Genomic DNA, 26,175 nt, shown 5'->3' on the forward strand with positions numbered 1-26,175 from the left:
GCTTTGCGTTCGCAGCCTTTCCGCTTCCTGTTTTTCCTTCTGACCAACCCCGAGCGCAAAGAAATTGACCTCACAGCGGTCCTACAATACTTTCATATCATTGGCCAAGCTTTACCCCGCCCCTGCCTCATGCAGCCTATGGCCTAGGCTTTAGGGTCCGCGGTTGGTCAGACCGGAACACTTGGCCCGAAGACCTGGAACTGGGAACTTCGGTGTTAGCAAGGATGGCGGCGGCCGCAGCGAGTCGAGGAATCGGGGCAAAGCTGGGCCTGCGTGAGATTCGCATCCACTTATGTCAGCGCTCGCCCGGCAGCCAGGGTGTCAGGTGAGGCGCGGCGTGGTGAGGCGGGCGGGCTTCGGGACGCCGGGGTCACGACCTTGACCTCCCTGAAGTTGAGGGAAGCCCGCGCCCACAGCACGCGCGGCGCTTTCTCCGGCCCCGCAGGGACTTCATTGAGAAACGCTATGTGGAGCTGAAGAAGGCGAATCCCGACCTACCCATCCTAATCCGCGAATGCTCCGACGTGCAGCCCAAGCTCTGGGCCCGCTACGGTGAGTGCGGGACGCCAGGGGTCTGGGGCTCCTGTAGGGGAGCAAGGGTTTGAGAAGGGAAGGGACCGCCCAAGGTCGTGCAGAAACCCGTGGAGAAACTAGAACGCAGACTTTAGCCTTGCTGTTGATCTTGTTTCCATGAAGAAATTTATATTCGCAGGGTTATATGATGCGTTGTATTCCGGGCAACATAAGTATGGAGGCTGACCGAATCCTGCGTAGGGACCAGGAGCTGATGTTTTTGTAGTTAAGAATGGACTTCAGACAGGAGAGAAGCTAGTCAATATAGTTTCTCCAAATAACGTGTAGCCAGTGTCAGTCCAGGTAGTGTGTGAGAATCTCAGTAATTTTGAGCACGTAGAGCTGGGCCCTGTGCTGAGTGCTTCCCTGCCTAACTCATTTAATCTTCATTAGTTAGGAGGAAGCGTGTTCTTCTTTTCTTTGTAGAGATTAGAAAGCGGAATCAAAACTGTGGAACATATCTAAAGTAATGCAGCTAGAGTATAACAGGATTGAGCCTTTACATTTATTCCCCTTTCCTAGAATGCACTTACCCCTCTAAGACTGGCATGGCAATGTATTGCAAAATGAAATTTTCCTATCACGTTGCCTAACACATTGTAGGTATGCAATAAATGTTTATACATACTGAATAACAGGATTTTAATCACAGCTTTTAACTATATGGTGCCCTGGGAATGTCAGGAGGAGGTGGAGGAGAGTGACCACCTTAAGCAGACTGGTTCTCAGAGTAGACATCTGTGAGACACAGTAGACATTAGACGTGCACTAATAATTGGAGGAGGAAAAAAGCTTCTCCTTCCAAAAGCCAGTAGACTACAGGAGGAGATAGACACGAGTAACTTTAGTGTATTGTGCTGGGTATTATGTTAGATAGCCTAAGGGAGCCTAGAGAATGGGTACCCAGCCGGGTGTGGTGGCTCACGCCTGTAATCCCAGCACTTTGGGAGGCTGAAGCAGGTGGATCACCTGAGGTCAGGAGTTCGAGACCACCCTGGCCAACATGGTAAAATCCTATCTCTACTAAAAATACAAAAATTAGCTGGGCGTGGTGGCGGGCGCCTGTAATCCCAGCTACTCAGGAGGCTGAGGCAGGAGAATTGCTTGAACCCAGGAGGTGGAGGTTGCAGTGAGTGGAGATCGCGCCACTACACTCCAGGCTGGGTGACAGAGCGAGACTCCATCTAAAAAAAAAAAAAAAAAAAAAAAAAGAGAGAGAGAATGGGCACCCAGCTGAGGCTGGACCCATGCAATACATTGCTCACAGTAGTTAATAATAAATGCCTACAGTGCCCATGAAAGCTTCCCTGAAACAACCCATTGTGGCCATCCAGAATCAGCCAAAATTCTATTTGGACTTGGGCTTCCTAGATGTGTTTGAGACCTATTGTATTAATTCTAGGCATACCAAATGTATTTTGATCATATCTCTTTAATACTCTTCCCATCTTAACAAGACTAAGATAAAGACAAAGATCTTTTATTTTACTTTGGTAGCCTCCACGGCAGAATAGGTAAAGACACCTCCCTCTCTCTCCTCAGCATTTGGCCAAGAGAAGAATGTCCCTTTGAACAACTTCAGTGCTGATCAGGTAACCAGAGCCCTGGAGAACGTATTAAGTGGTAAAGCCTGAAGCCTCCACTGAGGATTAAGAGCAACAGCCCCAGAGCCTGGGCTCTGCTGGACTTAGTATAATGTGAAAAAAATGTGTTCTCCTATTCCTCATAAAGCTTGTGCTGTAAAATGCTTTCTCAGGGTGTTCTTGTCCTCATCTACCCTCTACCCCTTATTGTGCAACCACTGAGGCAAAGTAGCTTAATATAAAAATAAAACTTTATTCTGTCTCATCAAAAGCTACCAGCTGCTGAAGCAAAAATGAAGGGTGGGGGGCAGGGATTCTAGGGCCCCAGAATAAGTAGACCACACTGAGTCCCTTTTGGTCCTCCTGCCTAGATAGTGCTGAGTGAAAGAGGAGCTGGGACCCAAAGGTCTTGGCTTAGGTGTGGGAGCAGAGAACATGAGACCTCATTATGGTCCTAAGTCTCCAAAGGCTCTACTGGACAAACAAGCTTGATGTTAAGAGAGAGGGGAATGAGTGACATTGAGAAACAAGATCACCCTTGAAGAGCTGTCTGCTGGAGAGCATACACACGATCCTGGAGCTGGGCCTCTTCCTGATGCCTTTCCAGGGCCTGCAGCCCTGACTGCTGCAGGAAGACCTGAACAGCCTAGGGGCAGGGAAGAAAATTCAACACACCTGGTCTCTGTGTCCTAAGACTCAATTCCCACAGCCTCATGGGTCAGCCCACTTTAGAGGGTGCATTCCCCCACAAGAGGATGAAGGTTCTGACATGGAATCTATATAGGTTAGCCAGGCCCAGAGAAACAACTATAGTTAGGACTGGACGGGAAGGGAGCCACTGTGTGGCTTCAGAACAGGGGTGACTGAGGATGTGGGCCAGAAACCTATACCTCTGGCTGATACAGGAACAGCAGATGCAGCAGCTCCAAACTCTGGCCTACTACTTCAGTGTCAGAAAAGGCTAGTGTGTGCAGCAAGGCGGGAAGCAGGGGCCCTGGCCACAGCCGCTGGCAGTAAGCAGGACCCTTTTCTGCAACATTGCACAGAACTGTGAGCACCTGCAGATAGACACATATATAGTCTACAAAGAATGAAACACAAAGATCATAACAACAGCTAAAATATATGACATGGTGACCACATGCCCAGGCACCATGCCAAGCTCTTCTACATGCATGTTCTCATACTCCTACAACTACCCTATGATGCAAGATTATCCCCAGTTATAAGTGAGGAGACTGAAGCTTAAGGTGGTTAGTTGATTTCTTCAAGGATAAATAATCCAGTTTAAGGGACACACACCTAGATTGGTTGGGCCTTGAGGCCACACACCACCACCTGCTGGCTCTCAACTAAAGGTACATCTGAGGGCTCAGGACTGCTGTCCCATACAATCTGACTACCAGATCTTGGATTCAAGTGACCCCAATACATACCATTACGCTAACCACGTTAGATACTGGCAACAGCTGTAAGAGAGGCTCAATCAGATCCAGGGAGAGCAAGGAGGTACAGAAACTAGGACTGTTTGCTGGAAGAGAAGTACCAGGGTGAAAAACTGCTTTCCCCCACCACCCCTGTCAATACTACCCACCTCAGCCTAGGCCATGAGGAAATATCCCCATTATCCAAATGTCCAGGCCTGGGCAGATTATGGTGCGTACCAGTGAGGTTGTTGAGGAGCCAGAGGCCCTCAGGGAGCAGACTGGGCTGTTTCTGGAAAAAGAACTGCAGAAGGATAAATAAGGCTGCTACAACACGCTCATCTCTGAGCTGCATTTGCCCTCCCACAGTCTCCACTGCTGCCTCAGTTAGCAGGTTGCTTAGACATCGAAGCACGGGGCATGCCAGCTGCAAAGACAAATTGGGGGGTCAGGTGTAAGAAGGAAGAGGTTGCCTGCATTCCAGACTATCAGGAAACATCTCCCAGAATTTCACCTGACATCTTCACCTACCAGCTCCAGTCCTGCGTCCTCGGTTCTCTGGACAGCCGCAGCCAAGTCCAACAGCAGCAACCCCAGAGTAGACAGAGCCCCATGGCCAATGAGCAGAGGATTGCTGACCTGGCTGGGCAACAGGAAGCAAGCAGTCCCTATGTATATAGTCAATTCCACCTTTAAGAAGAGAAGCAGTTGCCTGGGCGTAGTGGTTTATACCTGTAATCCCAGCACTTTGGGAGGTTGAGGCGGGTGGATCACCTGAGGTCAGGAGTTCGAGACCAGCCTGGCCAACATGGCGAAACTCCGTCTCTATTAGAAATACAAAAATTAGCCGGGCATGGTGGCACGCACCTGTAATCCCAGCTACTCAGGAGGCTGAGGCAGGAGAATCGCTTGAACCCAGGAGGCACAGGTTGCAGTGAGCTGAGATTGCACCACTGCACTCCATCCAGCCTGGGTGACAGAGCGAGACTGTCTCAAAAAAAAAAGAGAAACAGCTAAGATCTGTGGGTCTGCTGGGCTCCAAAAAGAGAAGACAGTGGAGGGAGGAAAACTCACTATAGCAATTCCAGACACAAGTTCAAAGAGTTGAATGTCATGGAAGGGAGCCCCAGGAAAGATCTGTGATACTTTCCCAATTGCCCTGTTACCTGCAGATGATGTAATGAAGGCACCAGGCAAACTCCACAGCGACCCCAGGGTTCAGCTTTGGGCCAGGTTGCAACATTTGTAGCATGTGCTGAGGGAGAGTGGAGGCCAAGATGGAGCTGCTGGCAGAAGCAGGGCTGTAAGTAGGAACCAGGAAGATGCCAGTGGCTCTTACCAAACCCTGATAGCAGGTGGGAAAGTGTCCAAACCCAAAGCCCTGCCCAGATGGGAAAGTGTCCAAACCCAAAGCCCTTCCTAGCCAGACACATGAAGTTAAAATGTGCAACAGCTCTGGAAATCATTCAGGCATCCGGGAGCTATACTACTGAGTGGGTCACCTCTGGCTGCACATCTAAAGACAGTTTTACTCACGGAATGATCTTCTCTGGAGCTTCCTCAGCCTGTAGAAGCTGGGACAAGGCATATCCGAGAGCTTCCAGCACAGCCACATGGGGGGACTGGAAGTAGACAGGGTAAGGATCTGACTGGAAGCTGGGTCATAAGGTCTTCAGAGACTTTCAGCCCCTTGGCCCAGGGCAGAGGCTGGAACTACCTAACCAAAGTAGATGGAGCATGTGGGGAGGCGCAAAGGAAGGGTTGCCCAGGGAGGAAGAAAGGAGTCACCTGGATGCAGGCAGCCAAGGCTGGAACAATGCCCTGTGGCAGGAGCTGCCTTCTCACAGCCTCACTCTCCACGATCAGGTTACCCAGTGTATACAGACACAGCTCCTGAGAACAGGCAACAAAAGCACTGGGCTTGGCCTGTTTCATGCCAGGCTGGGTGTGGGGAGATGGGGAGGGGAGGTGATGGGGACGCTGGAGCAGCTATCCTTGAGGCTCACAAGAGGGTGGGGAGATGATGGGTGTAGCCATGGCTGTAGGCATAAGGGCAAACATGTTTTCTTCCTCCTACCTGCCAGCTCAAACTGGTCCCAAAAGCACAATTTTAAAATCTAAACCAAGAACAAGATAGGAAGGGACAGGGCTTACTATGAAGTCTGAGCTGTGACCGGAGAGGTAGGTGAGGAGGTAGGAAGTGGCTGGCAGGCAGGCCTCAGCAACGGTGGACTGCTCGGAGTGAGAGAGCTCATGCAGGCACCGAGCCGCCTCAAGCTGCAGCAGGGCCTGGTTGCTGGTCAGGAGCCCGACCAGGGTCCGCATGCTGCCCTCCAGCCTATGTGAGTGAGTACCAGAGCCCTGCTTAGCTTGTGGTCCATCCCTCAGAGCCCCAACTCCTCCCTCCCCACACCACCCACACTGACCGGATGAAGGTTTGCTGCGTTTCAGGGTGCTGCAAGCCTCGACGAAGGCTGACCAGAGCCCCCTCTCTCTCCTTTTCCTCTGTCCCCCGCTGGGCTTGCCGCAGGAACTGCTGCACCTGGAGTTCAGGGCAGGGAAAGGAGAACACATAGTTCCCAGAAAGCAAGTCCTAAGTCTCTCTCTGCCCACTTCACCTGTGAGCCTTCCAACATCACACCTCCAGAACTTGTTATTCACACTAATGCAACTAATAAGCATCTACCTTGCAGTGGAGTGGACAGAGAATCAGAACTGAGTTCTAATACAATACCTGCCACTTACTCCACATGGGACCTGAACCTAAGTTTCCTCACCTGAAAATGAGAATAACAATATCTATCCTGCCTTCATACAGGGTTCTTTCAAGGATATTTAAACCTCTCAGCCTGGCAAAACCTACTCCTCCAGCCATTCTCCCCATGCAACCTACACTCTAACAACAACTAGCATAACATGAGCTTTTTTTCTTTTTTCTTTTTTTTTTTACACTTCCGAGCTTTTGCACATGCTATTCCTTCTGCCTGGATACCCTCCCCAGCTTCCCACTCTCTTCAGATTTCTGCTCCTCATTCCCTCTGGGAAGTCAGCTCTTTTTGAGAGACTTAGGAGTTTCTCTTGTTCCTCATGTTTCCTTCCCTTGTGACATCTGTCTTCTTCACCGAGCTGTGAGCACCTCAAAGAAAGGGGCTCTAACCTTTCATCTTTGTGTACCTCAGTGACCAGCACAGTGTCCGGGCATAAAGTAAACACACAATGGAATAGTACAACCTGGGAATAAGTTGATAATATATATGTCAACATAGTATGTACGGTAAACTATGTATGTAAACATAATACAAATACAGGGGATACTCAATGCTTGCTGAATAAATCCTTTCATTCACTCATTCAATAAATACTGAGTACTTAGCTATATGCCAGATAATGTGCAGGCAACCAGGTTTTCAATGACAAATAACACAGGATCTAGGTTTTCCTGCAATTAAAGTCCAGTTGGAGAAATAACAATAAACAAACCATTAGATAATGATTAATATTCTACAAGAAACAAGTAGGTGGCCGGGCACAGTGGCTCACGCCTGTAATCCCAGCACTTTGGGAGGCCAAGGCGGGTGGATCACGAGGTCAGGTGTTCGAGACCAGCCTGACAAACATGGTGAAACCCCGCCTCTACTTAAAATACAAAAATTAGTGGTGGCGCGCGCCTGTAATCCCAGCTACTCGGGAGGCTGAGGCAGGAGAATCGCTTGAACCCGGGAGGCGGATGTTGCAGTGAGCCGAGATCATGCCACTGCACTCCAGCCTGGCGACAAAGCGAGACTCTGTCTCAAAAAAAAAAAAGAAAAGAAAAAAAAATAGGCTCTCAAGACAGAATACCAAAAGAAACCCGCGTTAGACGTAGCGAATGCCAAGGGCTTGAGACACGAGTCCGATATATCGTTGCAGAAACTGAAAAGAGGACGGTGGGTAGGATGAGAAAACTGATAAAATTGGAGTTAGGAAGAGGCTAGACCATGCTATGCTTTGCGAGGCACAGGAAAGATTTTGGTCTCCACGTGTTTTTAAAGGACATATTGACGGCGACAAGCATAGATGCAGGGTGACCTTTTAGGAGATTGCAGTAGTATCCAGAGAGGAGGTGGTGGTGGCAGCTTCGATGGTGAGGCATGTAAAGACTCCAAAGCTCTTCAGGAGGTAAACAACTAGGACTTGATGATGGATCGATATGGGGTTGTGGGTCAAAGTGTTGTGCAGGATGATTCCCGTTTCTGGCTTGACCCACTGGATGCATGGAAGTGTAGAGCGGATTGCGTTCAGGTTTGGGGCAGACCTCGAGTACTCCCAGGAGTCTGCCGCCAGAGGGCGTGGACTCCAGCGCACCCTGCCTTGCCCCCTCACCTCGGTTTCCCCGAGGATCGCAGCCACACATCCCTCTCCAGCTTCCTCTGGGGCGTCGTCTCTCAGCAGCCTCTTGCTGACCAGCTGCTGCTCCCTCCGCGCCTTCCGCAGTGCTGGGGGCAGAGGAGCCGGCTGAGCGTGGGAAGGACAACCAGAACCCAGAACCCGCGGCTCCGAGACAGGGGTCTCAACCTATCTCCGACCGCCATATACCCCCGCGCTCCCTCGGCCGCCCACACCTGCCTCCCGCTCCCGCCGGCGGCGCCGTAGCTCCTCCACCCCGCAGACCGTGGGCCGGAGGCGGCCCTGCCGTCGGCTCCACATGGTGGAGCAGGAGGAGGAAAGCTGAAGGAAACAGCGGCCACAACGCTCCCGGGGCGTAGAAGATGGCACCGACTGCGCAGCCTCAGCAAAGGGCGGGACCAGGCGGGGACGGCGCGAGGAGCGGGGTGGGTGCTGGGTGAGGGCGGGGCTCGGCGAGTGGACGCAGCGCGGGGACGGTGGGCGGGGCGAGGGCTAGAGACGCTGCGCCACCGGACCGGAGCCAGAGGCGCCGCTCCGCCTCTGATTGATTCCCTGTCTTACGAATTCTAGGAAAAAAAGTCTCTCATCCCTGACCTCGAGTGCCCCAAGCTAGCAGTGTCACAATCTACTCAGCAAACAGAACTTCCCCACCCACAATACGCTCTAGATGAACGTTCAAAACAACCCCGAACTCCGGGAAGCGCCACGATGCCGTTCGTTTCACCATTAATGCGGATCCCACTGATGAGAGCTGCCAAAAACGCTTGAAGCGTCATTGAATTATCAACGAAAAGAGTCAAACTCTGTAAAATATTTGAAGAGACTTATTCTGAGCCAAATATGAGTGACCATGGCCCTTGACACAGCCCTCGGGAGGTCCTGAGAACATGTGCCCAAGGTGGTCCGGTACAGCTTGGTTTTACATATTTTAGGGAGATATGAGACTTCAATTCATTCAAGAAATACGCTGGTTGGGCCGGGCCTGGTGGCTCACGCCTGTAATCCCAGCACTTTGGGAGGCCGGGGCGGGTGGATCAACTGAGGTCAGGAATTTGAGAACAGCCTGGCCAACATGGTGAAACCCCATCTTTACTAAAAATACAAAAATTAGCCGGGCGTAGTGGTGGGTGCCTGTAATCCCAGCTACTCGGGAGCCTGAGGCAGGAGAATCGTTTGAACCCGGGAGGCGGAGATTGCAGTGGGCCGAGATCGCGCCTCATTGCCTGGGGTACAAGAGCGAAACTCTGTCTCAAAGAAAGAAATCTGGGATATGATGAGGTTTCTCTTCAAATAATTAGATCAGTCTTGTATTCTTTAATTCATAGTACTCCCCCACACACACTTTTGTTTTCCTTTTTCTCCTTTTTTTTTTTTTGAGACGGAGTCTCGCTCTCTCACCCACGCTGGAGTGCAGCGGCGCGATCTCGGCTCGCTGCAAGCTCCGCCTCCCGGGTTCACGCCATTCTCCTGCTTCAGCCTCTCCGAGTAGCTGGGACTACAGGCGCCCGCCACCACGCCCGGCTAAGTTTTTGTATTTTTAGTAGAGACGGGGTTTCACCGTGGTCTCGATCTGCTGACCTCGTGATCCGCCCGCCTCGGCCTCCCAAAGTGCTGGGATTACAAGCGTGAGCCACCGCACCCGGCCCCTTTTTCTCCTTTTTTTCCTTTTTGCCTTCGTTAGATGCCGAGGCATGCCACAGTACCAGACGTTATCAGTACCAGCTCACATTCCTTTCCTTATTTGGAAAGAAGACTAACTTTCTAGTTCATTACAGGCACCCCTTCCCCTTTCCTCTCCACTTTCTTTTACGTGCCCACATTACCTAAAAAAAAACCAAATGTTTAGCCAACCGGGATTAGTTTAGATTGTATGACCCGACCCCGGCCAATGGGGAAAGGGTACAGGGGCAGGACTTGCGTCAAGAATAAAGGCTCTCGTGCCCCTTTGTTCAAGTGTGCTCTCATGGCGACTGGCCAAGCAGACACCCCTCTGCGCAGAAGTAAAATTGCTTTGCTAATAATCCTTTGTTCGAGTGTTCAATTTCCCTTAGGATTTTGAGCGTTATTCCTAACAGAAAAAGAAAGAAAGAGAGAGAGAGAGAGAGAGAAAAGGAAGGAAGGAAGGAAGGAAGGAAGGAAGGAAGGAAGGAAGGAAGGAAGGGAGGAAGGAAGGGAGGGGAGGGGGAAAAGGAAGGAAGAAAGGAAGGAAGGAAGGAAGGAAGGAAGGAAGGAAGGAAGGGAAGGGAGGGGAGGGGGAAAAAGAGACAAAGAAAGAAAGAAAGACATTGGTTTGTGGGAAAACAGAAAGGTGGGACAACTCGAAGTGGGACGGTGGGGGGCTTCCAGCTTATAGGTAGATTTTAAATTTTTCTGGTTGACAATTGGTTGAGTTTCTGTAAAGACCTGAAATCAATAGAAAGGAATGTCTGGGTTAAAATAAAGGATTGTGGAAACCCAAGTTCTTATTTGCAGAGGAAACCTTCAAATCCTAGGCTTCAGAGAGAATGGGTTGTAAAATGTTTCTTATCAAACTTAAAGTCTGTGTTGATGTTAATGCTGGAGAGGTATAATGAGGCACGTTCAACCCCCACTTCCCATCATGGCCTGAAACGGTCACTCGGGTTAAATTTTAAAAGAGCCCTGGCTGAGGAGGAAGTCCATTCAGATGGTTGGGGGGGTGGGGCTTAGAATTTTATTTTTGCTTTACAGAATGTTCACCACAATGACCATTATTCTCATTTTATATGTGATAAAAAGGAGAAAGATATCATTATTTCACTTCTCTGCAGAAAACTGAGTTCCCATAATTTTTAGGATAAGATCTTTCACCAAATGTTGAGCACCACTAGTCTACTAGGCACTGAGGAAACACTAGTGAATAAAAAACCATGTTCCTCACATTCAAAATTGGAATTGTGGCCGACTTAGCCCTACATGGTCTAACCCCTGCATACCTCTCCAATCTGGACTCACCTCTTCTGGGACCTTCTCTCTGTCAACAAGCCCTGCTCTTTTTCTCCTCCACCCTACTCCCACTCCTGGGGGAGGCTCTTGCACAAGCTGTTTTCTCTGCCTGCGTCCTTACCTTTTCTCTCTGCCAGCATCCTTCCCTTAACACCATTCTCAACATCTCAAGTCCAGTGTCACCTACTCAGAACCATTGTACCAATGACCTAGCTTCTTCATAACCCTTTTCACAGCTATCATTAAGTTATAGTGTAATTGTTTGATGTTGTCTCCTCCCAGACCCCCTTGGCAGCTCCAGAAGATTAGGGTCCTGGTGGCACCTAAGAATTTTTACAGGAAACCTCTAATTTTTAAAAAGCTATATAACTTAGGCAAAGGTTCAATTAAGTACAAATCTAGGAAAAAGGTTATTCTTAAAACCAGTTTCTTTCCCTTGAACTTAATTCTACCCCTTGGAGTTAATCAATGAAGTCTGCAATCTCTTCCACAAAACAGCATGTTAAAATATCTACAGGCCATCATTCCATCCTCCATGTCTTCTCTCCCAGTATCCATCCAGCCCCTGGAGAGCCATTTACTGAGCACCTGCTGTGCACCATGCTCTGGCCAGGGATAGGGCCTGGATCTTGATCCCTTCCTCATGCAACTGTCTGGCTTCTTTTTTTAATTTTTTAATTTAAAAAATTTTATTTTCTTATTTCTCCAAGAAAAACTTTTTTATTTTTATTTTATTATTATTTTTGAACCAGGGTCTTGCTCTGTTGCCCAGGCTGCATTGCAGTAGTGCAATCATGGCTTATCACAGCCTGGAACTCAGCCTTAAATGATCCTTTCAGCTTGGCCTCCCAAAGTGCTAGAATTACAGGCATGAACCACTGCACCTAACCCAGGCTAGCTTCTAAAACCGACACTTGGCCCGGCAAGGTGGCTCATGCCTATAATCCCAGCACTTTGGGAGATGGAGGCAGGTGGATCACCTGAGGTCAGGAGTTCGAGACCAGCCTGACCAACATGGTGAAACCCCGTCTCTACCAAAAATGCAAAATTAACCAGGCGTGGTGGCACATGCTTGTAATCCCAGCTACTCAGGAGACTGAGGCAGGAGACTCGCTTGAACCCAGGAGGTGGGGGTTGCGGTGAGCCAAGATTGCATCATTGCACTCCAGCCTGGGCAACAAGAGTGAAACTCCATCTCAAACAACAACAACAACAACAACAACAACAACAACAACAAAACCCACAGGTGCTCCAGGTGGGGAAGATGAAACAAGTTCCCAGTCAAAAGCTATATTCTGCCCAGTGTCTGCTCAGACAGCTACAGCTGCCCAAATTGGCTTTCTGTATCTACCTGTCTGGCAACACTGTTATCCCTGTAAGAACCAGCCCCATGTCCTGTCTTGTACAGGGCTGGCTGTTCCTTTCTCCAGACCATGTTCCTCCCCCCTGCCCCTCTCCCCCAACAACACAAGCCTTTGATTTCTCTTCTGTAAGAGCCCTCTGCACTATGGACTGAAGTTTTGGGTTCATGTTTGCTCTACCCACCTCTTGGAGCACTTCAGGGACTTGTCTTGGTCATGTCTGTGTCCCAGGGCTTTCTACCAACCCTAGTACTTGGTAGACAAATGATAGATATTTGTTGAATCAAGCTGTGAGTTGGAGATCTTTGCCCCTCTTAACTTGGAACCATCATTGCCCCTCTTAACTTGGAACTCCCCACCCAGAGAGCCTCCCCTAAGATGATGAGGGGTCAGACTTCAGTGGCCTGAGTTCTCTGAAAGCAGAGACTCTGAGAAAGAAGACTAGTCATCAAGACTACACTGAAAAGATGGGGTTCTGTGCCAAAGACTTTACTCACAAACAGGTAATACTATCATCTCCATTTTACAAAACGGGGGCCCAAGTCTCACAACCTCAGTCGTAAAGCTGGGATTCCAAGACTGGCTATCTGACTTCGAGTCAGATATACTCACATCTTGGTCCTCAGGGATATCACAGAGGCCTAGCATGGCACCAGGGCATGGCCCAGTGCATTGGGGTATGCCCAACAGGACCCTCAGAGGGCAGTGATGAGCCTTCTTGTTTGGACTGGGGACAAGTCTGCAGCTACTTCTCAATTAAAGAGGAAGTGAGAATTTAAAAAAGACTTTCTGCTGGGCGCGGTGGCTCACGCCTGTAATCCCAGCACTTTGGGAGGCTGAGGCGGGTGAATCACCTGAGGTCGGGAGTTCAAGACCAGCCTGACCAACATGGAGAAACCCCATCTTTACTAAAAATACAAAATTAGCCGGGTGTAGTGGCACATGCCTGTAATCCCAGCAGCTCGGGAAGCTGAGGCAGAAGAATTGCTGAAACCTGGGAGGTGGAGATTGCAGTGAGCCGAGATTGCGCCCAGCCTGGGCAACAAGAGCAAAACTCCGTCTCAAATAAATAAATAAAAATAAAAAAGACTTTCAGTCCGGGTGTGTGGCTCTCACCTGTAATCCTAGCACTTTGAGAGGCCAAGATGGGCGGATCACCTGAGGTCAGGAGTGCCTGGTCAACATAGTGAAACCCTGTCTCTACTAAAACTACAAAAATTAGCCAGGCGTGCTGGTGGGCTCCTGTAATCCCAGCTACTCAGGAATCTGAGGCAAGAGAATCACTTGAACCTGGGAGGCGGAGGTTGCAGTGAGCCAAGATCATGCCACTGCACTCCAGCCTGGGCAACAGAGCAAAACTCAGTCTCAAAAAAAAAAAAAAAAGACTTTCATATAGTTCTTTCCCCAGAGGTCTAGGGATGTGGACCTGTGAGAGCTGTTGTAAATGCATAGCTCCTTATCCTCTGGGACAGTTGTTGTTTTTTCGTTTTGTTTTGTTTGCTGTTCTTTTTTTTTTTTTTTTTTTTTTTGAGACGGAGTCTTGCTGTGTCACCCAGGCTGGAGTGCAGTGGCGCGATCTCGGCTCACTGCAAGCTCCGCCTCCCGGGTTCAGGCCATTCTCCTGCCTCAGCCTCCCGAGGAGCTGGGACTACAGGCGCCCGCCAACACGCCCGGCTAATTTTTTGTATTTTTAGTAGAGACAGGGTTTCACCGTGTTAGCCAGGATGGTCTCGATCTCCTGACCTCGTGATCCGCCCGCCTCGGCCTCCCAAAGTGCTGGGATTACAGGCTTGAGCCACCGCGCCCGGCCTTGTTTGCTGTTCTTTCGTTTTGTTTTGTTTTCTGTTTTTGTTTGTTTTTTGCAAAACTGGTGAGTTACTAATTAATCCTCATTCAACATAGTCCCATCCCTTCCTTCCTAGGGCACAGAGATTGTACTGAGGGGAGGGCAGGAGAGAGCAACGTGCAAGTGGGAAAACTGGTTCAAAATACCTTGCTTCGCAATTTCAGGACAGAAAATGGATAGTGTAAGTGACCCAGAGACTTGGCCAATGTGTCTCTGTTAAATACCTCCACTTTTAAGAAAGTTATTACTGCTGGGCGCAGTGGCTCACGCCTGTAATCTCAGCACTTTGGGAGGCCTAGGCGGGTGGATCACAAGGTCAGGAGTTCAAGACCAGCCTGGCCAAGATGGTGAAACCCCGTCTCTACTAAAAAATACAAAAATTAGCTGGGTGTGGTGGCGGGCACTTGTAATCCCAGCTACTCCGGAGGCTGAGGCAGAGAATTGCTTGAACCCGGGAGGCAGAGGTTGCAGTGAGCCGAGATCATGCCACTTCACTCCAGCCTGGGTGACAGAGCGAGACTCTATCTCAAAAAAAAAAAAAAAAAAAAAAGTTATTACTTAATCAAAGGAGCAAAGAAAAAAAAGGAAGGGGGAATTTTTTTCTTCAGACCAACTTCCTTTTCTTGAACCTAATTCTACCCCCTTGGTGCCAACAGATGAGGTTCACAATCTCTTCCACAAAACATGCAGTTAAATATCTGAGGATATTCAGGGACTTGGATTTGGGTGGCAGGAGATCAACATAAACCAAGACAAGGAAGAAGTCAAAGAAATGAATCAAGTAGATTCTCTGGGATATAAGGTGGGGGGATTGGGGGGTTGGATAGTGCAGAGTATGGGACTGGCCTAAGGCACTGAGGATCATCCTTTTCCCATACCCACCAGAGAAGCCTTAGGCGCCCGAGTCATCAGGGCATTCACCGCCTGGGGCGCCTGAGTCATCAGGACACTGCCAGGAGACACAGAATCCTAGATGCCCTGCAGAATCCTTCCTGTTACGGCCCCCCTCCTTGAAACATCCTTCATTGCAATATTTCCAGGAAAGGAAGGGGCTGGTTCGGAGGAAGAGAGGTGGGGAGGTGATCAGGGTTCACAGAGGAGGGAACTGAATGACATCCCAGGATTACATAAACTCTTAGAGGCAGCCGAAGAGTTCACAAGTGTGAAGCCTGGAAGCCGGCGGGTGCCGCTGTATAGGAAAGAAGCTAAAGCACTTCCAGAGCCTGTCCGGAGCTCAGAGGCCCGGAGGACTTATCGACCATGGTGAGTGTAGGGTCTTGGGGCGGAAGCCACTCGGGAGCCACAGGGGTCGGATGGGGCCTCCTAGACCACTGCTCTCTCCCCAGGAGCGCGCGTCCTGCTTGTTGCTGCTGCTGCTGCCGCTGGTGCACGTCTCTGCGACCACGCCAGAACCTTGTGAGCTGGACGATGAAGATTTCCGCTGCGTCTGCAACTTCTCCGAACCTCAGCCCGACTGGTCCGAAGCCTTCCAGTGTGTGTCTGCAGTAGAGGTGGAGATCCGTGCCGGCGGTCTCAGCCTAGAGCCGTTTCTAAAGCGCGTCGATGCGGACGCCGACCCGCGGCAGTATGCTGACACAGTCAAGGCTCTCCGCGTGCGGCGGCTCACAGTGGGAGCCGCACAGGTTCCTGCTCAGCTACTGGTAGGCGCCCTGCGTGTGCTAGCGTACTCCCACCTCAAGGAACTGACGCTCGAGGACCTAAAGATAACCGGCACCATGCCTCCGCTGCCTCTGGAAGCCACAGGACTTGCACTCTCCAGCTTGCGCCTACGCAACGTGTCGTGGGCGACAGGGCGTTCCTGGCTCGCTGAGCTGCAGCAGTGGCTCAAGCCAGGCCTCAAGGTACTGAGCATTGCCCAAGCACACTCGCCTGCCTTTTCCTGCGAACAGGTTCGCGCCTTCCCGGCCCTTACCAGCCTAGACCTGTCTGACAATCCTGGACTGGGCGAACGCGGACTGATCGCGGCTCTCTGTCCCCACAAGTTCCCGGCCCTCCAGAATCTAGCGCTGCGCAACACGGGAATGGAGACGCCCACAGGCGTGTGCGCCGCACTGGCGGCGGCAGGTGTGCAGCCCCACAGCCTAGACCTCAGCCACAACTCGCTGCGCTCCACCGTAAACCCTAGCACTCCGAGATGCATGTGGTCCAGCGCCCTGAACTCCCTCAATCTGTCGTTCGCTGGGCTGCAACAGGTGCCTAAAGGACTGCCAGCCAAGCTCAGAGTGCTCGATCTCAGCTGCAACAGACTGAACAGGGCGCCGCAGCCTGAGGAGTTGCCCGAGGTGGATAACCTGACACTGGACGGGAATCCCTTCCTGGTCCCTGGAACTGCCTTCCCCCAAGAGGGCTCAATGAACTCCGGCGTGGTCCCAGCCTGTGCACGTTCGACCCTGTCGGTGGGGGTGTCAGGAACCCTGGTGCTGCTCCAGGGGGCCCGGGGCTTTGCCTAAGATCCAAGAGAGAATAACGAATGGGCTCAAACTGCCTTGGCTTCAGGGGAGTCCCGTCAGGACGTTGAGGACTTTTCGACCAATTCAACCCTTTGCCCCACCTTTATTAAAATCTTACACAACGGGTCCGTGTCATTCATTTAACAGACCTTTACTGGATGTCTGCTATGTGCTGGGCACAGTGCTGGATGGGGAATTCATCATACTTAGGCTTTCTTCATCCTAACTCCCTAAGAAACCCTATCTGTCCTCCTCAAGAAAAGAACTGCGGGGATAGAAGGAGCCAGGAAAGGACTACTGGCTAGGGCTACATGGGAGAAACAATGAGTGTGCAGTCAGGGCTTTCTGAGCAGATTATTGGCATCTGGATTAAAAGGTATTTGCATGATATTTGGAAGATACAAAATATTTCCTCTCCTGTGCACTTCCCAAGAGCTAGCTGCTCCCTTTCAAAGGTAATAAAACCCACAGCCATTTGCTTATTTCCTTATTTTTTCTCTCTCTCTCTCTCTCTCTCACACACACACACACACCCACACGCACACGCACCCTCCCTCTCCCTCTCTGTCTGTCTCCCTTACCACTCAAGGAAGAGGGACAGCCTCCTATCCTGCATAAGCTCTGAGTTTCATAATATTAGGGTTCCTCTCTTGTAAAACCTCTCTACACCCGGAGGCTTTCACTGTGTCACTCCCCGACATAATGGGGAATTGGTCCTGGGGAACTGACGCAAGATACAGTCGGTCTCTGAATTAGAGATCCTGTGTTCTGTTAGTACATGTGTAGATAACCTTTTCAGGCTGACTGATTGGCAAATAGGAAAGCATCTCAGACTCTTCAAAACTTCAGAATAAACAGGATGTGTCCTCTAGTCCACATTAGCTCAGAGACCTAGAGCATCAGCCATCAAGAGGTACTGTTTCTTCTGAGTCCCTTCTTCATTTCAATGAGGAGGCAGCCACATCCATCAGAGAGCTAGATGCCTGCTTCACAGGGAGCATGGGAGAGAGGTGGGAGGAGGCATATAGGCCCAGCACCTGCCTCTGGCCAATGTCCAGAGCCACATAGATAGGAATAGGGAATGGAAATCGACATTGATAAGAGAGTTACAGACATTACCAGAACCAGACTCAAAATATGTCAGAAAACAGTTAAATTAGCTGGACACTCACTGGAATGTCCCCAAGGGGCCTTCAACCAGCCAGTTGAGAGATTTCTAGTATCAGGGAATTAATCATCTCCAGACAGTTTTTTTCTTCCCTTGAATAGCTCTGATCACACTTCATCAAATGGTTACAGAACCACATTTCACCTCAGGCCTTGTGCTAAAGCCTGGAATACAAATATGAATCAGAAATATCCATGCCCTTAGGGAATTCCAATCCAGTGGGGGTCAGGGGAAACACATAAAAGATAGTTTTTTATGTGTGAGAAATAACTGTGAGAATATATATAAATTTCTGTTGGTTAAGCCACCAGTCTATGGTATTTTATTATGGTAGCCTGAGCTGACTAAGGCAGTAGTGGTGATATAACATATCTGACTGCAAAAAAAAAAAAAAAAATTTTTTTTTAAGAGTAATATATCTGGGCCAGGTGTGGTGGCTCACGCCTATAATCCCAGCACTTTGGGAGGCTGAGGTGGGCGGATCACGAGGTCAAGAGATCGAGACCATCCTGGCCAACATGGTGAAACCCTGCCTCTACTAAAAATACAAAAATTAGCTGGGTGTGGTGGCATGTGTCTGTAATCCCAGCTACTCGGGAGGCTGAGGCAGTAGAATCACTCACTCGAACCTGGGAGGCAGAGGTTGCAGTGAGCCAAGATCACGCCATAGCACTCCAGCCTGGGCGAAAGAGCGAGACTCAATCTCAAAAAAAAAAAAGGGAGCTGATATTGTTGAGGATTGATATGTTATACAGGTTGACTATCCTTTTTTTTTTTTTTTTTTTGAGGCAGAGTTTCACTCTTGTTGCCCAGGCTGGAGTGCAATGGCGCAATCTCAGCTCACCGCATCCTCCACCTCCCGGGTTCAAGCGAATCTCCTGCCTCAGCCTGCCAAGTAGCTGGGATTACAGGCATGCACCACCACACCTGGTTAATTTTGTATTTTTAGTAGAGACGGGGGTTCTCCATGTTGGTCAGGCTGGTCTTGAACACCCAACCTCAGGTGATCTGCCTGCCTCAGGCTCCCAAAGTGCTGGGATTACAGGCATGAGCCACCACACCCAGCCAGGTTGACTATCCTTTATCCAAAATGCTCCAGACCAGAAGTTTTGGATTTTTTCAGATTTTGGAATATTTGCATGTATATAGTGAGATAGATTTGGATGGGACCCAAGTCTGAATACAAAATTCATTTATGTTTCATATAGACTTTAGATAATAGCCTGAAGGTAACTTTATACAATATTTTTGTCATGATTCCCTAAACAATATAGTATAACAACTATTTACATAGCATTTACATTGTATTGGGAATTATAAGTAATCTAGAGATGATTTAAAGCATGTGGGAGATGTATGTAGGTTATGTGCAAATACTGCAACATTTTATTTATTTATTATTTTTAATTTTTATTAGTTTTTTGGTTTTGGTTTTGTTTTGTTTTTTGAGACAGAGTCTCTCTCTGTCACCTAGGCTGGAGTGCAGTGGTTTGATCTCAGCTCACAGCAACTTCTGCATTCTGGGTTCAAGTGATGCTCCTGCCTCGGCCTCCTGAACAGCTGGGATTACAGGCATGCACTACCACACCTGCTAATTTTTGTATTTTTAGTAGAGACAGGGTTTCACCATGTTGGCCAGGCTAGTTGTGAACTCCTGACCTCAGGTAATCCACCTGCCTCTGCCTCCTAAAGTGCTGGGATTACAGGCATAAGCCACTGCACCCAACCTAAAGTTTTAACTGTTTGGATTGTAACCCATCACATGTACAGGATATGAATCATCCCTTTGTACAGTGTATCTACACTATAGGCACTACTAGCTCGTTAGTAACTTAGGAGCTGTCTGGGTTGTCAGATCAACAATTACCATATAGCAGTGCTTGTGTTCAGTAACCCTTATTTTACTTAATAATGGACTCCCAGTGCAAGAATAGTGATGCCCACAATTCAGATATGCCCAGAAAAGCCATAAAATGGCTGGGCATGGTGGCTCATGCCTGTAATCTCAGCACTTTGGGAGGCCAAGGTGGGTGGCTCACTGGAGGTCTCCAGACTTCGAGACCAGCCTGGCCAACATGGTGAAACCCTGTCTCTACTGAAAATACAAAAATTAGCCAAGTGTGGTGGCATGCTCCTGTAATCCCAGCTATTCGGGAGGCTGAGGCAGGAGGATCACTTGAACCTGGGAGGTAGAGGTTGCAGTGAGCTGAGATCTCACCACTACACTCCAGCCTGGGTGACAGAGTGAGACTCTGTCTCAAAAAAAGAAAAGAAAAGCTGTAAAGTGCATCTGTCAGAGGCATTCAAATCAGAGCAACTCCATCTTGAACAGGGGCTGGATAAAATGAGGCTGAGACCTGCTGGGCTACAATTTCAGGAGGTTAGATATCTTAGTCACAAGTTTACAGTTCAGGGAACAGAAACAGACCTAGGAAAGAGGGAAATATAGGACAAGTCAGAATGTCCAAGCATGTCATAGATGGTCTGTGTAAGTCGTGATAGGGTTCATAAAATGGGAAAAAAAATATATAGCTGGGTGTGGTGGTGCATGCCTGTAATCCCAGCTACTCCAGAGGCTGAGGCAGGAGAATCACTTGAATCTGAGAGGCAGAGGTTGTGGTGAGCCGAGATTGCACCATTGCACTCCAGCATGGGCAACAAGAGTGAAACTCTGTCTCAAAAAAAAAAAAAAAAAAAAAAGATAGTCAACCTGTATACATATCAATCCCCAACAACAATATCTGCTCTCTTTCTCTGTTTTACTTGTCTTCACAGCATATTGCAATCAGATATATTACTTTTTTTTTTTTTTTTTTTGAGATGGAGCCTCACTCTGTCACCCAGGCTGGAGTGCAGTGGTGCAATCTTGGCTTACTGCAACCTCTGCCTCCTAGGTTCAAGCGATTCTCCTGCCTCAGCCTACTGAGTAGCTGGGACTACAGGCGCCTGCCACCACACCTGGCTAATCTCAAAAAAAAAAAAAAAAGAAAAGAAAAATGTAAAAACTGGCAAATGAAAAAGCTTACAACTACTGGATCTTCTTCTGTCTGTCTATTTACATATGTTGTGTGTGTGCAATGTTTGTATAAAAGAGCTCTAATTAATTGGCTTAAAGAAAAAGCACTTAAATATTTTGTCAGAAAAATTAAAAGTTTAATGCCTTTTAGTTCATATGACTTTAGTAATCCTTGGGAAATAAAGACAGTTTTAAAGATTATTGGTAAAATAAAAATGTCTTCAAAATTTAGACATGTGGTCTAAATTAGGCAGGTCAGATACTGAGTTTACTAAACTACATAAACTGCTTCCTTGATATGATCATTGTTCAACTTACCTGCTTTGGAACCATTAGATTCTAGATAATGCCTAGAGACATGTGGAGTTAGCCATGCCCTCTAGCTATGCTGGAAAGGTCAGACCTTATCTGCACTTCTGTCTGATGTCCTAGGCTCCACACCTGGTACATAATTAAAATTGCTTACTTACCAGGTTTTTCACCAAAAAAAAAAAAAAAGTTGCTGAGACTTAACATTGTAACATATGCAACTGAGACTAGTAGAGAAACAGTTTTACATGGAAAGTGTGTAAGGAAAGTGAATGTGTTTTGGCAAAAGATTATAAGGAGGCACAGGAATGTGGATTTTTTTTTTTTTTTGCCTAGTTTAGGGGGTTAAAGTATTATTTTAAGTTGGATAGGGAAAAATAGAAGCTTTGAGCAAGTTGTGGCAGGTTTGTGAAATATAAATTCTGTCTGTGGACATATTGGCTAAAGTTAAAGGGGTATTCAATTTTTCCATAAATTGAACATTGGAATAAAAGCAATATAGAGTTTTCTTAGAGGACTGATCTGCTCTTTAACAGAAAAATATAGGCTGGGCACTTTGGCTCATGCCTGTAATCCTAGTACTTTGGGAGGCCGAGGCAGGAGGATTGCCTGAGGTCAGGAGTTCAAGACCAGCCTGGACAACATGGCAAAACCCCATCTCTACTAAACATACAAAAAATTAGCAGGACATGGTGGCATGGTGGCAGAGGTGCAGCGAGCCAAGATCACAGAGTGAGACTCTGTTTCAAAAATAAAAATAAAAAAAGAAATGATGATAGATAGAGACACAAAGATTTGTGGTTGCTTAGAAGTGGGGTGGTCAAGGGGAATGACTTCTAATGGGATATAGTGCCTGTAATCCCAGACACTTGGGAGGCTGAGCCAGGAGAATCACTTGAACCCAGGAGGCGGAAGTTACAGTGAGCTGAAAGCGTGCCACTGCACTCCAGCCAGGGTGACAAAGTGATATTCTGTCTTAAAAAATAAAGAAAAAATATATAAAGGGTTACAAAAGGTTTGAGACTCTTACCTTATGGTCAAACTGATTAAAATTGGATATATTTGTCTATAAGGTTTTATAAAGAATTGGGTTTGAAATTAATAGTACACCATTGCACTCCAGCCTGGGTGACAGAGCAAGACTCCATCTCAAAAAAAAAAAAAAAAAAGAAGACTGGGCATAGGTTGCTTAGAGCCACCTGCAGGCAGACAGTCCAGCAGGCAGTTAGCCATAGGGGCTAGAGCTTAGGGGACAGGTTTGGCCTGGATATAAGAATTTGGGAGCCATCAGTGTAGAAATGCCTGTGGAAACCATAGCGATGAATAGCCATGAGTAAGTTCACCCAGGCCAGGAGGGGAGAAAGAAGAGACCGTGCTAAAGAAGGAAACTGGGAAACATCAGTCAACATTTCAGGATGGAGAAAAGCAGGGTCTTCAAAGGAGACAGAGAAATAGGAAGAGAACTTAGAACTTGAGACAGAGAACATAGGGAGACATGGTCAGCAACTCCCTATGCCTCCTCTACTGTCATCTCCACCTCATACACCAACATCACCCCCAACATATTCTAGCCATTCTTTCCTTTGCCTCTTGTTCTTCCCTCTGCCTGGAATGTTCTGGCCATTCATTTATTCATCCATTTAACAATTATTTATTGAGCTCCCACTACCTGACAAGCACTTTGGAAGTGCTGAGGACAAAGCACTTACAGTGAGCAAAGGGGCAAAAGTTCCTGCTCTTAAAGTGTTCACATTGCAGTGGGGAGAAGAAAGTATAGAGTGCTAGATGATGGTAAGTGCTACGGGGAAAATAGAGCAGAGCCAAAGCAGTCAGGATTGCTGTGCGTGAGGGTGAAGGATTGCAAGTTTATAGTTGTTAGAATAGACCTCACATGAGGTGACTTCTGAGCAAAGATTTAAGGGAGGTGAGAGAGTGAGCCTTGCAGTTATCTGCTGGAAGAGCAGTCCAGGAAGAGGAAACATCCAGTACAAAGGCCTTGGAAGATATTGGCAATGATATCAGAGAGATAGCAAGTGGTTTCAATTGTTTAAGGCTCACAGGCCGCTGTGAAGCTTGGTTTTCACTCAGGTGAAATAGAGAGCCACCTGAGGATATTGACAGAGGATAACATAAACTGGTTTCCATTTTTAAAGGATCACATTAGCTGCTATGTTGAAAGTAAACTATAGAGAGTAAGTTAGAAGACTTGTTGGGAATTTATACCAATAGCCCAGTAAAGAAATGATGGAGGCTGGGTGCAGTGGCTCACGCCTGTAATCCCAGCACTTTGGGAGCCCAAGGCGGATGTATTATGAGGTCAGCAGTTTGAGATCAGCCTGGCCAAGATGGTGAAACCCCGTTTCTACTAAAAATAGGAAAATTAGCCAGGCGTGGTGCCAAGCGCCTGTAATCCCAGCTACTCGGGAGGCTGAGGCAGGAGAATCACTTGTACCTGGGAGGCGGAGGTTGCAGTGAGCCAAGATCATGCCACTGCACTCTAGCCTGGGCGACAGAGCAGGACTCCATCAAAAAAAAAAAAAAGAGAAAAAAGAAAGAAAGAAAGGAGAGAAGAAAGAAAGAAAGGAAGAAAGAAAGAAAGAAAGAAAGAAAGAAAGAAAGAAAGAAAGAAAGAAAGAAGAAGAAAGAAAGAAAGAAAGAAAGAAAGAAAGAAAGAAAGAAAGAAAGAAAGAAAGAAATGATGGTGAGGTTGGGTGCAGTGACTCATGCCTGTAATCCCAGCATTTTGGGAGGCCAAAGTGGGTGGATCACTCGAGGTCAGGAGTTCGAGAACAGCCTGGCCAATATGGCAAAACCCTGTCTCTACTGCAAATACAAAAAAATTAGCCCCAGCTACTCGGGAGGCTGAGGTGCGAGAATCACTTGAACCTGGGAGGCAGAGGTGCAGCGAGCCAAGATCACAGAGTGAGACTCCATTTCAAAAATAAAAATAAAAAAAGAAATGATGATAGATAGAGACACAAATATTTGTGGTTGCTTAGAAGTGGGGTGGTCAAGGGGAATGACCTCTAATGGGATATAGAATTTCTTTTTGGGGTGATAAAAATGTTCTAAAATTAAAGAGTGGTTATAGTTACACAAGTCTGGTAATATAATAAACACCACTAAATTGAATACATTTATTTATTTATTTATTTATTTATTTATTTATTTTGAGATGGAGTCTCACTCTGTTGCCCAGGCTGGAGTGCAAAGGTGCGAACTCGGCTCCTGCAACCTCCGCCTCCCGGGTTCAAGTGATTCTCCTGCCTCAGCCTCCTGAGTAGCTGGGATTACAGGCACGCACCACTAGGCCCAGCTAATTTTTGTATTTTTATTAGAGACAGGGTTTCACCATGTTGGTCAGGCTGGTCTCGAACTCCTGACCTTGTGATCTGCCCATCTCAGCCTCCCACAGTGCTGGGATTACAGACATGAGCCACCATGCCCAGCCTAAATTGAATACTTTAAATGGGTGAATTTTATTTGTTGTGAACCACAACTCAATATAAAGCGTTTAAAAAAACCCACCCAAAAACATGGTGACAGTTGGATCAGGATAGTAGAGGTGGGGGGAAATGGTCAAATTATGTGCATTTTTTGAAGACAGAGCTCATAGAATTTTTACATATAAAGTGTGGAACATGATAAAGGGATGGCTGGGCAAGGTGGCTCATGCCTATAATCCCAGCACTTTGGGAGGCCAAGGCAGGAGGATCACTTGAGGCCAGGAGTTTGAGACTAGCCTGGGCAACATAGTGAGACCCTCCATCTCTATTTTTTTAAATGTTTTAAGTATAAAAGTTCAATTAAATTTTTAAAAAAGAGAAAAAAGGTAGGCTCAAGGATGACTCTATGGTTTGAGGCCTAAGTTATAAGACTTGATGAAATCACTAAAGATGTGAACATAGATACATTTTGCCCTGTGGCTTAAACTTAATTATTTGTCTTAAAACATGTTATTTTGTAACTTGAACTGTCGTGGGATTTTTTTTTTCTTTTTTTTTTGAGACAGAGTCTTGCTCTATTGCCCAGGCTAGAGTGTGGTGGCGCAATCTCGGCTCACTGCAGGCTCCGCCCCCCCGGGATTCATGCCATTCTCCTGCCTCAGCCTCCCGAGTAGCTGGGACTACAGGCGCCTGCCACCTCGCCCGGCTAATTTTTTCGTGTTTTTTTTTTTTAGTAGAGACAGGGTTTCGCCGTGTTAGCCAGGATGGTCTCGATCTCCTGACCTCATGATCCACCCGCCTTGGCCTCCCAAAGTGCTGGGATTACTGGTGTGAGCCACCGGGCCCAGCCCATATGAATTTTGAAATGAATTTTTCCATTTCTGAAAAAAAAAAAAAAGCCATTGAATTTTGCTAAGAAATGCATTATATCTTTAGATCACTTTAGAGAGTGTTGATATCATAGAATATTAAGACTACCAATGAACATGGATTAATTTTCTGTTTATTTGTATCTTTAATTTCTCTGAGAAACATTTTGTAGTTTTCATTGTACAAGTCTTGTCTCCTTGGTGAAGTTTATTCCTAAGTATTTTATTATTCTTTTTCATGCTATTGTAAATGAAATTGTTTTCTCAATATCCTTTTCAGATTGTTCACGGTTAGTATATAGAAATAGTGATTTTTCAGTGTTGATTTTGTATCCTGCAACTTTACTAAATTTGTTTATTAGTTATAACAGGCTTTTTGGAATTTTTAGGATTTTCTACATATAAGATCATGTCATTTACGAATGGAGATAATTTTACTTCTTCCTTTTCAATTTGGATGCCTTTTATTTCTTTTTCCTGCCTACTTGCTCTGGCTAGGACTTACAGTGCTATGTTAAATAGAAGTATTGAAGTACTTCCCACTGGGCGAGGTGGCTCATGCCTGTAATCCCAGCACTTTGGGAGGCCGAGGCTGTCAGGAAATCGAGACTATCCTGGTTAACATGGTGAAACCCTGTCTCTACTAAAAATACAAAAAATTAGCCAGGCATGGTGGCAGGTGCCTGTAGTCCCAGCTACTCGGGAGGCTGAGGCAGGAGAATGGCGTGAACCTGGGAGACGGAGCTTGCGGTGAGCCAA

General features: G+C 47.5%; 3 protein-coding genes across 12 annotated transcripts; 2 read left to right on the plus strand and 1 right to left on the minus strand.

Annotated features, from left to right (window-relative positions):
• Nucleotides 1-32: 32 nt before the first annotated feature.
• On the plus strand, nt 33-2,321 carry NDUFA2 (NADH:ubiquinone oxidoreductase subunit A2). Of its 2 annotated transcripts, none has more exons than XM_055285994.2 (3): nt 33-325; nt 446-552; nt 2,116-2,321. In XM_055285994.2, the coding sequence occupies exons 1-3, from the start codon at nt 225-227 to the stop codon at nt 2,205-2,207; spliced, it is 300 nt and encodes a 99-aa protein (XP_055141969.1). In that variant the 5' UTR covers nt 33-224; the 3' UTR covers nt 2,208-2,321. The 2 variants fall into 2 exon arrangements, with proteins under 2 accessions (XP_055141969.1, XP_063498862.1); XM_063642792.1 differs by having other exon boundaries at nt 106-325; nt 417-552.
• A 68-nt stretch (nt 2,322-2,389) lies between these two features.
• TMCO6 (transmembrane and coiled-coil domains 6) lies at nt 2,390-8,395 on the minus strand. 9 transcript variants are annotated; one of them, XM_055285989.2, is made up of 12 exons: nt 8,182-8,395; nt 7,943-8,055; nt 6,007-6,122; nt 5,735-5,918; nt 5,369-5,473; nt 5,117-5,202; nt 4,747-4,863; nt 4,112-4,223; nt 3,821-4,007; nt 3,593-3,687; nt 3,047-3,214; nt 2,390-2,802 (listed from the first exon to the last, which is right to left on the minus strand). In XM_055285989.2, the coding sequence occupies exons 1-12, from the start codon at nt 8,264-8,266 to the stop codon at nt 2,689-2,691; spliced, it is 1,482 nt and encodes a 493-aa protein (XP_055141964.1). In that variant the 5' UTR covers nt 8,267-8,395; the 3' UTR covers nt 2,390-2,688. The 9 variants fall into 9 exon arrangements, with proteins under 9 accessions (XP_055141964.1, XP_055141966.1, XP_055141965.1 ...); XM_055285991.2 differs by having other exon boundaries at nt 3,821-3,872; nt 4,747-4,881; nt 8,182-8,386; XM_055285990.2 differs by having other exon boundaries at nt 3,821-3,884; nt 4,747-4,881; nt 8,182-8,385.
• A 6,685-nt stretch (nt 8,396-15,080) lies between these two features.
• CD14 (CD14 molecule) lies at nt 15,081-16,732 on the plus strand. The gene is made up of 2 exons (XM_055284772.2): nt 15,081-15,400; nt 15,484-16,732. The coding sequence occupies exons 1-2, from the start codon at nt 15,398-15,400 to the stop codon at nt 16,606-16,608; spliced, it is 1,128 nt and encodes a 375-aa protein (XP_055140747.1). The 5' UTR covers nt 15,081-15,397; the 3' UTR covers nt 16,609-16,732.
• The last annotated feature ends 9,443 nt before the right edge of the window (nt 16,733-26,175 follow it).

Source organism: Symphalangus syndactylus, chromosome 7 (genome assembly GCF_028878055.3).
Source record: "Symphalangus syndactylus isolate Jambi chromosome 7, NHGRI_mSymSyn1-v2.1_pri, whole genome shotgun sequence".
NCBI lineage: Eukaryota > Metazoa > Chordata > Mammalia > Primates > Hylobatidae > Symphalangus > Symphalangus syndactylus.

What these genes read in the sequence shown, in the direction of transcription:
- NDUFA2 (XM_055285994.2), top strand. Translation starts at nt 225, where the DNA reads ATGGCGGCGGCCGCAGCGAGTCGAGGAATCGGGGCAAAGCTGGGCCTG. An exon ending in CCCGGCAGCCAGGGTGTCAG is followed by an intron (nt 326 to 445) that starts GTGAGGCGCGGC and finishes CCGGCCCCGCAG; the next exon opens with GGACTTCATTGAGAAACGCT. An exon ending in CAAGCTCTGGGCCCGCTACG is followed by an intron (nt 553 to 2,115) that starts GTGAGTGCGGGA and finishes CTCTCTCCTCAG; the next exon opens with CATTTGGCCAAGAGAAGAAT.
- TMCO6 (XM_055285986.2), bottom strand. Translation starts at nt 8,266, where the DNA reads ATGTGGAGCCGACGGCAGGGCCGCCTCCGGCCCACGGTCTGCGGGGTG. An exon ending in AGGACGCAGGACTGGAGCTG is followed by an intron (nt 4,008 to 4,111) that starts GTAGGTGAAGAT and finishes TTGTCTTTGCAG; the next exon opens with CTGGCATGCCCCGTGCTTCG. An exon ending in TGTTCCTGTATCAGCCAGAG is followed by an intron (nt 2,803 to 3,046) that starts GTATAGGTTTCT and finishes CCCTGCCCCTAG; the next exon opens with GCTGTTCAGGTCTTCCTGCA.